The sequence below is a fragment of the Pinus tabuliformis genome, chromosome 9 (genome assembly GCF_031772625.1).
Source record: "Pinus tabuliformis cultivar Carrire ecotype Pingquan chromosome 9, CPIR1, whole genome shotgun sequence".
Classification (NCBI taxonomy): Eukaryota; Viridiplantae; Streptophyta; class Pinopsida; order Pinales; family Pinaceae; genus Pinus; species Pinus tabuliformis.
Window position 1 is genome coordinate 54,630,101 of NC_142307.1, and position 14,249 is coordinate 54,644,349.

The 14,249-nt window shown below is 36.2% G+C and overlaps 1 protein-coding gene across 1 annotated transcript; it reads left to right on the forward strand.

Moving 5' to 3' along the window:
• Positions 1-11,128: 11,128 nt before the first annotated feature.
• LOC149147095 (protein DMR6-LIKE OXYGENASE 1-like) lies at positions 11,129-13,514 on the forward strand. The gene is made up of 4 exons (XM_089441528.1): positions 11,129-11,515; positions 11,632-11,879; positions 12,343-12,667; positions 12,785-13,514. The coding sequence occupies exons 1-4, from the start codon at positions 11,276-11,278 to the stop codon at positions 13,046-13,048; spliced, it is 1,077 nt and encodes a 358-aa protein (XP_089297654.1). The 5' UTR covers positions 11,129-11,275; the 3' UTR covers positions 13,049-13,514.
• Positions 13,515-14,249: the final 735 nt, after the last annotated feature.

Here is a 14,249-nt window from a genome sequence, read left to right on the forward strand (position 1 = left end):
GATCTAAGCCAAGGAGAGATCACATTGGTTGATGGAAGACTAGATCTAAGGATAGATCGGGATCTAATGGTTTGAAATGCACTATCATGATATGGTTGATTATGCTTATTTCTAGATCTGCATATTGTCGCAATGCTATGTTCTGGATCTAACTAATGTCTGGTACAGCTGCAAATTGAGAAAGTTTATTTTTAGATCTGTACGCAGGTTGGCTTTGGTAAAAGAGCGTGTATACGCGGGTTTGGCTCCTTGAAGTAGCGTATATCTTTTGAAGCTTGTTTTTGGGTTTACAGTGGGGTCTGACAGTTATTGCAGAGTTCTGTAGTCTGCTCTGTGTTCTGGTAACTGGTGATTGACAGGGTTCAGTGGTTCAGTGATTCAGAGTTTGGTTGTTTTATGCTTCAATGATCTGTTGTGGAAATTGAATGAATTGTGGTCTTCAGATTGTAATGTTGTGCTTCAGGAATATTCAAGTCTGAAAATGTATGAAAGGTGATACCTGAAGAAAAGAAGATTGTAGGTCAGCACCTACGTACTAGTATCTTGGCTAGTACAAGAACAAAGGGGGTTGGAGCTCCCTTCCAAGGAAGTTTGGAGAACGAGAGAAGGTTGTAGCCTTCTGCAGGTTGTAGCCAGCGTACTGGTATAAGGCTGCACCAGTACAAAAGATTGTAAACTGAAGTTTCTTAAAGAAAGATAGAGATAACTTGCAGCATGTGGTTTTCACCTACATTGGGTTTCCACCTTATATCTTGGTGTTCATGTGTGTGGCTTTTGATCCGTTCTGTTATACTGCATCTGCTTACTGTTAATGTGCTGAATAATGTCCTGATGAACTTAACTGAAGAATAAGCTAACTAAGTTATGAGTTTTCTGCTTATACGCTGTTTTATTTAGTCACAGTAGCGTGTACACGCTGTTTTACTTAACTGAAGTAGCGTATATGTTTCTGAGCATTGAAAAGGTTTGATTGATCTGATAATACTGATTCACCCCCCCTCTCAGTATTATTTCCAACATGAATAACTTGCTACAAGAAAGGGTCACTAATGGTGAAAGGGTAGTAAAGGAAACTCATGATGAGAACAAAAGAAATGTTAATCATGATTCCATAGACTCTAATGTTCAAGGATAATTTTAGGGCGAATGTTCGCCCTTTGGCGAAATTAAGGGGTTTTAAATTTTTAGTGGGCAAATATTTTGTATCATAGTACATTTTTACAAATCACCTCAAATAGCCCACCTTATTTTAAGGGAGAGGGTAAAAAAGGTAAATTTAGCCCTTGAAATTAGGACTTACAACCTTCCATTCGCCCATTTTCAAGAACAGGTTTTATTTAAGTGAATCCTATGGGCCAAATACCATATTTATAAAAGAGGTATGGTAAATTAATAAAAATGTAAATAAATGAGAGGTATGGTAAATAAATAAAACATTTTTTATATTTACTCCATAAGTCACCTTATATACATGTAAGGGTGTAAACAAATAAAAATATAAGTAAAGTGGAGGTATGGTAAATAAATAAAACGTTTTTTATATTTACTCCATAAGTCACCTTATATACATGTAAGGGTGTAAACAAATAAAAATATAAGTAAAGTGGAGGTATGGTAAATAAATAAAACGTCTTTTTATACTTACTCAAAAGGTATGGTAAATAAATAAAAATATAAATGAAATAGACGTATTGTAAATAAATAAAACCTCTTTTTATATTTAGTCCATAACCCTTGTTCTATTTATGAAGGCTCAAGAAAGAGGTTTTATTTAAGTGAATCCTATGGGCCAAATACCATATTTGTAAAAGAGGTATGGTAAATTAATAAAAATATAAATAAACGAGAGGTATGGTAAACAAATAAAACATTTTTTTATATTTACTCCATAAGTCACCTTATATTGACGAACACTCAAAAAATGGGTTATATTTAGGTGAAACCTATGGCCAAAATACTATGGGACAAATACCATGGACTAGATTGTTATTAATACCATGCAAAAAACCATTATTAACCCTAATATTAGAATTAATAAAAACAAAAATGGCACATGGTATTGACCCATTGTATTCACCAAAATGGCACATGGTATTGACCCATGGTATTCACCTGGAATGTAGCCTATTTAAATGGGGGAATTAAACCAGCATGTAGCCTATGCTAAGATTCACTAGGACTTTACAAAGTTTTATTATTTAGTGAAAGACTCGCCAAGATCTTACAAGATTTTATAATTGAGTAAAATATTCGCCATGCTTGGTGAGATATTCGCCAAAAAATTATATATACATATTATATTATTGATAAAATCGCCTTCCATTTTTCCTATATACCATGGATATTCGCCCATTTATTATATTTATAAATTTAGGGGGGGTTCTTAAAATTTCCCCTGCTAATGTTGTATCAAAGACCCACCATATTCCAAAAATCGATATGAAGAAGTTTGATGGCAAGGATCCCACAACATGGATATTACAGATGGAGCAATTTTTCGATCTCAATAATGTGCAAAACACAAAAAAGGTACGTATTGCAACTTTATATTTGGAACCAAATCAGTTTGTATGGTATCAATGGCTTTACTCTCGTAAACAATTTATCACTTGGGCAATTTTTACGGAAGAATTGATAGCACATTATGAGGATACAAAAAGCAACACTTTTTTAGCCAATTGATAAGTCTCAAACAAAAGGGTTCAATAATGGAGCACATTGAGGAGTTCCAAAAATTGAACATAAGGGTAAAAGATATTCCAGAGGAGCATAGGATTGATGTGTTCATAGGGTCTTTAAAGGATAATATCCAACATGATGTTCACCTTTGGGAACCTGATTCATTAGAGAAGGCATTCAGGTTAGCAAGAAAAATGGAAAGCAAAATTATGGCAACCAGGAAGCATAGCACTCACAACTATAAAGACAAAAGTGTTGTTGCCGCTAGTCTTGCACAACCTATAAGGTTGACACCAAAACAATTGGAAGAAAAAAGAGAAAAAGGGATTTGTTACAGTTGTGATAGCAAATACACTAAAGGTCATAAGTGTGCTGAGAAGAAATTATTCTACATAGATTGTGAAGAGGAAGAAGAAAAGGAGCAAGAAAGGTCAAAAGAAGAGGATATACTCCAGGAAGAAATCCTAGATAAAGTAGAAATGAATCTGACCATATCTTGTAATGCATTGGCGGGAATTACCACTCCTCAAACCATCAAGATAGAAGGACAAATCAAGAAGAAAAAGGTAATAGTGTTGATTGATTCAGGAAGTACCCACAATTTTATTCATTGTAAGGTAGCAAGAGAATTGAATTGCTTCTTATATCCAACACCAGAGTGTCAAGTGATGGTTGCAAATGGAGGAACAATAAATTGCTCAAGAAAGTGCCATAATATCAATCTATCCATGGGAGAATATGTATTGACTAGCCCAATGCTTTCCATTTCAAGGGAGGTGCTGATGTTGTACTAAGAGTCCAATGGCTACAATCCTTGGGTACAATAGCTTTTAATTTTCAAGAACTTTTCATGAAATTTTCTGTGGAAGGAAAGGAAGTTGAATTAAGGGGTATTGCATGGAAACCAGGAAACATAATCAGCTCTAACGGTATGACAAAGCTTCTAAAAAAGGAACAAAGAGGTGTAATTGCACAATTATGTTCGCTAGATGTGTCCACAGTTGAATCATCTATTTCTCCAGATCTCCGAAAAGTCTTGGACAATCATTCCAAGGTATTTGAGACTCCCAAAGGTCTCCCACCTATTCGTGATCATGATCATGCTATTCATATGATTCCAGGAAGTGTTCCTCCAAACATCAGGCCGTACAGATATCCCTATGCCAAAAAGAGTGAAATTGAACGTATGGTTGCAGAAATGCTAGAGGCTGGTATAATTCAACCAAGTCAAAGTTCTTTCTCTGGTCTAGTCGTATTGGTGCACAAGAAGGATGGATCATGGCGCATGTGTCTGGATTATAGGGAGCTCAACAAGCTCACTATTAAAGATAAGTTTCCCATCCCTGTCATTGATGAATTACTGGATGAATTGCATGGATCAATTTACTTCACCAAGTTGGATCTTCGTTCAGGATATCATCAAATCAGAATGAAGATTGAAGACATTCCGAAAACAACATTTAGAACTCATGAGGGTCATTATGAATTTTTGGTCATGCCTTTTGGCCTTACCAATGCACCTTCAACATTTCAAGGTTTGATGAATTCAATTTTCAAACCATTCCTTAGAAAATTTGTGTTAGTATTTTTTGATGATATACTAATCTACAACAAGTCTTGGAAGGATCATGTTGAACATGTTGACAGGGTGCTACAACTATTGGAGGAGAAACAATTATATGCAAAAAGATCCAAATGTTTCTTTGGAGTACAAGAGGTGGAATATCTGGGTCATATTGTATCTCATGAAGGAGTTAAGGTAGACCCTAGCAAAATTAAAGCCATTAAGGAATGGAAAATTCCCACATCCATAAAGCATCTGCGAGGATTTCTTGGGTTGACAGGGTATTATTGCAAGTTTGTTAAGAATTATGGGGGAATAGCAGCGCCTCTAACAACATTATTGAAGAAAGATGCATTTTCATGGACTCCAGAAGCAACAAAGGCATTCAAACATCTTAAAGAGGAAATGTGCCAAGCAGCGGTCTTAGCTACACCGGACTTCATAAAAACCTTTATTGTGGAATGTGATGCTTCAGGAAATGGAATTGGTGCTGTTTTAATGCAAGATGAAAGACCCATTGCTTTTGAAAGTCGTCCAATCAAGGGAAAGTTTTTACACAAAGCTATTTATGAGAAGTAAATGTTGGCAATACTCCATGCACTTAAGAAATGGCGACCCTACCTAATGGGAAGACACTTCAAGGTAAAAATGGATCATGATAGCCTTAAGTATTTTTTAGAACAAAGATTATCCTCTGAAGAGCAACAAAAGTGGGTCACAAAGTTGTTGGGTTATGACTTTGAAATCATCTACGTAAAAGGGAAGCAAAATGTGGTGGCAGATGCACTCTCAAGAAAGGATGAGGATGTGGAAGCATTGTTGTGTGCCATTTCTATTATCCAACCAGATTGGATAAACGAAGCAAGGGAGGAATGGAAGAATGACGAAGAAGTGTGGGCACTTATTCAAAAGTTACAAGAAGATTCCAGTATGTCTGATACATTTAGCTGGAAAAATGATTCGTTATGGTACAAAGATCGCTTATACCTCTGTAAGAATTCCCAGCTAAAACAAAATATTCTTATGGAATTGCACACTTCTCGCTTAGGAGGGCACTCAGGATTTTTAAAAACTTACCACAGGGTTAAGAAGGAATTTTTTTGGGATGGCCTTAAATCAAATATTAAAAATTTTGTGGCAGAATGTTTGGTTTCCCAACAAAATAAAGTTGAAACAATTAAGACACTGGGTCTATTACAACCTTTATCCATTCCAAGCCAACGTTGGGACGAGGTTTCAATGGATTTTATCACAGGTTTACCCAAGTCTGAGGGAAAGAGTGTCATCATGGTGGTAGTTGACAGACTTACCAAGTATGCACACTTTTGTGCATTATCACATCCATTTAAAGCCAGTACAGTTTCTACTGCATTTATGGAAACAATTCAAAAGCTACATGGAAACCCAAATATTATTGTAAGTGACAGAGATCCCATTTTCACTGGAAATTTTTGGACAGAATTATTTTCTTGTCTTGGTACTCAGTAGCTCATAGCTCATCTTATCATCCTCAATCTGATGGGCAAACTGAGATAGTAAACAAATGTTTGGAAGGATATCTTCATTACTTTGTATCTGATAAACAGACACAATGGGTCAAATGGTTGCCTTTGGCTGAATGGTGGTATAACACTTCCTTCCATACAACAACAAAAATGACCCCATTTATGGCACTTTATGGGTATCAGCCACCATCCATCACATCATATTTAAGAGAAAATTCTAAGGTTCAAGCAGTGGAACATCACATTGAACATCAACAACAAGTCCTCCAACTCTTAAAGGATAACCTCGTGTTGGCACATAATAGAATGAAAAAACGGGCAAATCAACATTATAGCGAAAGAAGTTTTGATGTAGGTGATTGGGTATTCCTATGGCTACAACCATATAAGCAAATGTCCCTCAAGCAAGCTAAGAAGGATAATAAATTATCACCAAAGTATTATGGTCCATACAAGGTGTTGCAAAAGATTGTTACTATGGCATACAAATTGGAGCTTCCTGCAGCTTCTCGATTGCACCCAGTTTTCCATGTTTCATGTTTAAAAAAGGTTATAGGCGACAAGCTCCCCATTCAAACAATATTGCCAGAACTTGACGAGGAAGGAAAAATTATATTGGAACTGGAAGCAGTCACAGAAACAAGAACTCGACAGCTACGAAATCGATCAATTTCGAAGTATCTTATCAAGTGGAAGAACTTATCTGCTGAAGATTCCACATGGGAGGATGAGAATTTTATACAGAAGCATCCAGAACTTCTCAAGCGTTGAGGACAACACTTTTTTGAAGGAGGGACATGTTGGGTCCCTATAATACTAGTGATTACCCCATTACTATTGTAGTTGTACCGCTTATTAATATTGTTGTGCCCCTATTATCCCCATATTGTTATTACTGTGCCCCATAGAATCCCTCTATTGTTATTTTTGTGGCTTTATATTATTATTGTTAGGTCGGCTGGGTTATATTGTGACTCCTTAGACTCCTATATATAGAAAGGAGGTTTTGTCATTTGAATCATCCAAGAATTGTTCATTTATGTAATGTAGAGGAGGTTGCCCCCTCGAAGAGGCTGAATTCTAAGGCGTTGATCTATCTTTTCTATCTTTTTCTTGAGCTGGTTTCATAACAAGATCTCAAAAGGTGCTCAAAAGAAACAACAAAAAGTTTCAAAATAAAAAACATTCAAGAGGTAGAAACTCCAACGCTTCAATGTTCCAACATTCGACATATTCAATATGGATACAATTCACAAAATAGGCCACCGTCCATAGCAATAGCTACATGTATTGCATATTTCTATGCCACGAATCAACAATTAAGATATTGCCAACTCCCTTTACCAAGCCATCGTAATCAAAACCCACAAAATTTGATGCATCATTCAATTAAACTCACACTACCAAATTACCAAAAGTTGGGTAATAACACATTTAGTCATGATGACAATTTCAACAGGCCATAACTATTTATCTTCTCTGGTATAACAAGACTTGTCATGGCAACTCCTTTCAACCAAATTCATTTTCCAAGTTCACCCATCCATCAACACAAAAATCATGGAGATGTAACTTTATTTGGGCATGAGCGAACAATATTGGATCCACACACTCAACAATTGAAAAAAAAAACAAATCTTGTTTACTTGGTTGGATTAGGTTGGATTCAAAGTGCTTGCACATTCATCCACCTGATCTGATCATATATAAATTTCAAAAAATCTGTGACTTCTTATCCATTTACTTCCACACTGCATTATCCATACATGAAAGCTCTTCTATGAATACACTTGCCTAGATTCGATTACCTGATGCAAAAAGATCATGACACCTTTGGCGTTATCCTAGTTAGCAAAAGCTCGGATTGTAGCTCACCCAACCTCTCTTACACGTAGATTACTACAACATCTCCACACAATGCTCAACGCATATATAACATATGCAACAACGCATCTTTGACAATCCCACTGGTAATAGGAAGTCCCAGAGACACTTTAAGGATCTGGTGGACAAATAATAAAAAATTATCACACACAAGACAACTCTTCCTTTCCTATGCCCATGGGCTCTAGCTTTAGGGATTTTGTGTTGGAATATGTAATTCCTACCTCTCTCAGTTGTGGCTCTCTATGTAAAGGAGTTTGTTCCTATTCTTTAGGGTTGTTATATCTAGATATTCCTATATTGGTGTGTGGTTGAGATATTCTCTCAACCAGGTGATTGTGTGTCCAAGATAGTCTAGCTATCTTGAGACAACACTAAATGTATTTATATGTAATATTATTTGATGTGAAGAAATGAAATTTTGTGCACTATCAAAAGTTAAGTTGGTATCAGAGCTCGTGAAGCCCTGGGCCTTGGCCCCTCCTGGGGTGAGGGAAATAAAGAATTTCGTGAATGTTTATTTGTCCATTCATTTTTTGGTTTGTCCATTAATTCGGGTTGAGCTTGGCATGTAGAGAGTCATGTGTGGATTGTCCACTACTGTTAAAGAGGATGCAGAGGATCAGAGTTTGGGCATTTAATTTTCGAAGTTGTGGATCTGTTTCATAGTGAGGTTGTATACTGTGTAGATTGAAGTGGCACACGACGTTGTGTCTAAATTGTGGTTTTCCAACTGTTGCTTCATACATTAGAGGCTGAGCATGGATGTAATAATGAGCTTGGAGTTGATTGGACATCCAAAAACATTACTTTGTTGAGGAAATATGGATGCGTAATTCGATAGATCTATTGGTGCTTATCAACCTGTATTCAAAGTGTTACAGGGATCTGATTATGAAAGAGGCACAAGCCTCATATGCAATGGCCGTCGTTGAGAAGTCATTTGCCATGGGTTCTTTGATGGAGGAGGAGGCCCCTCTTTCCAAGCCAAATGATTTTGTTGAACAAAGCTATGCACGAATCTCCCCAGTCATAGTCGAAACCTCGTCAGTCTAGCTGGATGATTTATGTTCATCTTCTTCTTCTCCATGACCTCGTGCCAAAACCCCTAATTGGTTCTTCGCCTGCAGGAAATGAGTCGATTTCGCTGACTTCAAATACCGATGCGGAAATACTTTCTGCGACGTTCACCGATATGCTGAAAAACACAGTTGCTCCTTCAATTTCAAGGATGACGGTCATGAGGTCTTTACTAAGGCCAACCCTATCATGAAGGTTGCCGGGATTGATAAACTTTGACTAGATTTTAAATGCTCTCAGATTCTATTTGACAAAAGGCCACGCCATCATGAAGAACTGGATTGATTCTCAGGTGGAGTTCAACTCCTTGAACTTCCTCGCCCCTTTTTCGTTAGTACTTGGCTTTCAATGTCTTTTGGTTTCGCTTAATGACAAAATGCTAGTCTTTGCATAAAATATTTGAACATCTACAAATTTGCAAGATATGATGAAGACATGACACTGAAGATGGTCTTAAGGAGTTGCATCAAAGATTAAAGAATCATGGATTAAAGTTTGTGTGAGTTAGTGTGAGTTTTTGGAATTGACTTATGACAGTGATAAAGTATGAGTCACACATTGTACTTATAACAAATCTACATGCCATAGATTGCTTTATAATAGTCCATTGTGGTCATTGAAATGTTTTATGTACCTAGTATCTTCTTAAGCTTGGAGTATATTAAAAGGGCATATGGCCGTAAGACCTAGAGAGGCATGCATACCCCTTTGTTATGTGTTCCCTAATGACATCAAGTTGTGGAATCAACCACTTTGTAGGTATGAGGGTGGCAAGTGTACTCGTATCTAAGGTTGATATGTAATCGAAGAATTGAGTCTTTGATTAACTGGGGGAATTATGAGATGGAATAATCTCAAAGTGTAAAAGACCAAGTCAAAGAAAGTTCATCAAGAAGTTGGATGAACCACTTATGTGAAGGAATTCCTATTAGATCATCGGTTGCAGCGGTTGGGTACCCATGCATTCTGGTGGATGGTTGTTCCTTTATATGGATGTCGATAATCTGATGATGTTTGCATGAAAAAGGTATAATGTGTAATTTCCAGATTGGACCAGAACTAGATTTTGCAGATTGATATCGAGACAAGTACTCATTAAGGGGGTGTGTCGAAATATGTAATTCCTACTTGTGTCAGTTGTGGCTCTCTATGTAAAGGAGTCTGTTCCTATTCTTTAGGGTTGTTATATCTAGATATTCCTAGATTGGTGTGTGGTTGAGATATTCTCTCAACCCGGTGATTGTGTGTCCAAGATAGTCTACCTATCTTGAGACAACACTAAATGTATTTATATGTAATCTTATTTGATGTGAAGATATGATATTGTGTGCACTATCAAAAGTTAAGCATTGGCTCAGGGTAGCTCTATTCCCAAAATATTTTTTCCAGATCAAATCATATATTAATCAAATAATGTTACATATAAATACATGTAGTGTTATCTCAAGATAGATAGACAATCTTGAACACACAATCACTTTGTTGAGAGAATATGTCAACCGCACACCAATCTAGGAAACATCTAGATCTAAACAAGTCGTAAAGAATAAGAACAAACTGCTTTACATAGAAATAATCACACCTAAGACAAGTAGGAATTATATTTTCCAAATAATTCGATAAAAGAATTGACAATATACATATTAAACATTTAAACATTTAGATATATATACTTTGTTTGCAAAAACATTGTTTTCTACTTATTTTCTTTTCATTCAATTTGAAATTTAAATAATTTCTAATATTTTTGATCAATATAAACATGTCATGTCTGGGCAGACTTCCAAAGTCTTGGTTGTATATGGTATGGGGATAGATGATGTTTTTTATAATTTCCTCCTTGATGTCCAAGATGGATATGGATTATTTCACAATGCATTATTTTGTATTTTCCTATCTTATGACAATATTTTGGTATATATAGACAAATGTACGACAATATGAAAGCGTATATGTTTTAACAAATGTAGGTTTTTTTTTCTTCCAAAAAAAATTAAAACTACAATTCATTTTAAATAAAAAAATATACACTGACCTCCTCTCCAAAATCTTTTTTTTTTGAAATCTCAAAACTGTAATCTAAGAACCAGCCTAATTTCAAAATACAGAACCAGCATAATTTCAAAATTTATCCAACATTTTTTCTAATTATATATATTTAAAAATTAAATATTGAAAACTTATCTAGAATTTCTTCTAGATATAAACATATTTAAAATGTCAGTTAATCCAAAATTTTCTGACCTTTACAGGTCAGCCTCAAATTCTTTCTATTTTGAGGGCACTGCACTTGGCTTTCCCTCCACCATCTATTTTGTGTCTAGGTGCACAGCACCTGGCATTCCGCGCAAGAGTGGACAAACAATGAATCGGACTGCGATTGTATGCAATTTTTGTCGAATTATTGGAAATACTAATCGGATCGGCGAATTTTCCTAATTTTTATTCCAATTCCAGCGAATTTGGTTCCAAGTATATTTATGCACAGCACTAGGTGGTGCCTAGCCTCAATTCAATCCTACACAACTCCAGAAAGAAAGAAAGAAGAGGGAGATTATCGACGATGGAAAGTGTGCAGAGTACCCCTGCGCTCAGTGGTATTGAAAAGCTCATCACCAATGGAATGAAACATCTCCGAGTGCAGGATAAATATATTCTGCCTCTTCATGAACGCCCCCATTTGTCTCAGGTGTCTTCCTCTGAGGAAATTCCGGTGGTGGATCTCAAAGGCCTCGATGGCCCTGACAGAAGCACTGTAATCCAACAAATCCGACATGCGTGTGAGCAGGATGGCGTTTTCCAGGTGAAGCCTTCCATACCTCTTAAGTTTGTAATCTCAAATATTTTTAAAGATTGAGGTCAATAACTAATCTGCGCCCTTAATGCATAAGTTTATTTTTGACTGATTATTATATATAGATAGTGAACCATGGAGTACCAGAAGCAGTCATGAAAAACATGATGGAGGTTGCCAAGGAATTCTTCGAAATGCCTGTGGAAGACCGAGTACGCTATTACTCAGAGGACCCCAACCAACAGACTCGGGTTGGTACAAGTGTCAATTTGGGCAAAGAAAAAGTCCTCAGCTGGAGGGACTATTTGACGCACCCATGTCAACCTCTGGAGGAAGTCATGAGCTCTTGGCCTGAAAAACCTGCAGCATATAGGTAAGTATAAGAAAGATTTTTTGTTTGTGAGAGAAACGACTCGTAGTTTTTGTTAGTTGATTACTAAAATTTACTAAATATATATATACCAGCTAAATCTATCCTTGCTAGTTGATTACTAAAATTTACTAAGTACATATATACCAGATGACTTCAAAACAGGGTATCAAATCACATCATCCAGAGTGTTTGGGGAATAACAGTATAATTGTCAATTTACATATAAATGGCTGCCCCATCAACAAGGGAAGATTTACTTCTACCATGATTTCTCAAGGGGCAAAGGCAATTCCAGGATTTCATTAGGGGCAGAGGCTTCTAATCGCTGGAAAGATGTCATTACATGTTTTTATTCTCTAGGTTATTTCAACTGTTTCGGGGCATGCTTCGAGAGCTTGGCATTCTTTTGGTACAATAATTGGCCAAACAGGTATCAACCATCTAACTCGTTCACTTGTTACAGGGAGACTGCAGGCAAATACGCTGAGGAGTTGCATGCACTATTCCTCAAGCTGACTGCGGCGATTTCTGAAGCTCTAGGGCTTGATTCCGATTACTTGAATAAAGTTATTGGAGAAAACACCCAATTCATGGTTATAAATTACTATCCTCCGTGCCCAAACCCAGATCTTACCCTTGGAATTGCAGGCCATACAGATAAAGGTAGCGTCACGGTTCTAATGCAGGATGATGTCGGCGGCCTGCAAGTCCTAAAAGAAGATGGAAAGTGGGTCACTGTAGAACCCATACCGAACGCCTTCGCCATCCATTTGGGAGATCAGGTGCAGGTCAGTAAATGGTGCAACGTCAAGGCACATACATTCTATTATACTTGATTCAATTTCCTTGAGCCTGTGATGGTATTCATAATTTTTTTTTTCTAATTGTTTGTGTAAAACCAACAGGTTGTGAGCAATGGGAGATTCAAGAGTGTTTTGCATCGAGCAGTGACCAACTCTTCCTCTGCGCGTATATCAATTCCTACGTTCCATCCCCCTTCCATGGATTCCTTCGTTGCTCCTGCAGAGTCCTTGATTGATGATAAGCATCCCGCTCAGTACAGAGGATACAAGTATGGGGAGTACTACAAAGCTTTTGCGAACAAGCCACCACTGGGTAAGGTTCTGTTGGATCAGCTCAAGATCGAATATCCAGAGAGAGAACGTTGAATTGATTTGTGGTGTTCATTATACTGCATTCTTCATCATTTTCAAGCAAGTCTTCATTTGGGATTTACACAAGCATGATGCCATTTACTGAACTAAGGTAAACTAGGAAGGCTTTCACATGTCTGGTGTATGGTGTTTTCAATTGTCATGTGCTGCTACTCAATCTACTCATCTGCGATTTACACGAGCATGATGTTTACTGGACTAGGGTAAACTAGTAGTGGTTTACCATATAGCGTGTGGTAATTTGGGATTTACACAAGCATGATGTTTCCTGAATTAGGGTAAACTCGCCGGGGTTTATCATGTATAGTGTGTGGGGTAAACTAGCCGGGGTTTATCATGTATAGTGTGTGGTGTTCATCATTAGGGTAAACGAGCAGGGCTTATCATGTACAATGTGTGCTGTTTGTAATTGTGATATGTGACAATTGAATCTATTCTATTTATTTAGCTCGTTTATGTTTTATGTTTTTGTAATTGTGATATGTGACAACTGAATCTATTCCATTTATTTAGTTTATGTTTTATATTTTATTTTTCTCAGTGGTTATCATGTATAGTGTGGTGTTTGTAATTGTGATATGTTACAATTGAATCTACTTTATTTATCTAGCTGGTTTATGTTTTATCTTTCTTCGATGTGAGAGAAGAGAAAGAGAATCAAGGTTGATACCGTTGTATTGTTATATGATTTTATCTATTTGACATTTTAATTCAAGATCTGCCAAGTACAAAAGAGATCAAATCTCTTTTCATTTTAAAAGAGATTTGTATTTTAAAATATTTGATTATTATTGAAGCTTGGTAGATCTAGAGTTAAGATGCTAGTTTAATATAAAATCTAATGATTTAGCATGAACATCTCCCTATACTAATTTGCAAAATCCCTCTTCAAACAATCTATTTAAAAAAATAAATTAAAACCAAAACCTTCTTAAAAGAAATAATTCAAGAGTAATTAGAATTTACATCTTAACGTTAATCTTACATCTTATCCTAGTGTAATTAGAATTTACATCTTAAATATACATTTTATATCACTATGCTAGTTTAATTTAAAATCTAACAATTTAGCATGAACATCTCCACCACTTAACACAACCAATTTAAAAAATAAAAAATAAAACCAAACCCTTCTTAAAAAAAATAACTTCAAGAGTAATTAAAATTTATACTTTAACTCGAATCTTACATCTTA

Excerpts from the sequence above, each read along its gene's own strand:
- LOC149147095 (XM_089441528.1), top strand. The coding sequence starts at position 11,276 with ATGGAAAGTGTGCAGAGTACCCCTGCGCTCAGTGGTATTGAAAAGCTC. Across the intron at positions 11,516-11,631 it reads AGCAGGATGGCGTTTTCCAG|ATAGTGAACCATGGAGTACC; the intron begins GTGAAGCCTTCC and ends TATTATATATAG. Across the intron at positions 12,668-12,784 it reads ATTTGGGAGATCAGGTGCAG|GTTGTGAGCAATGGGAGATT; the intron begins GTCAGTAAATGG and ends TAAAACCAACAG.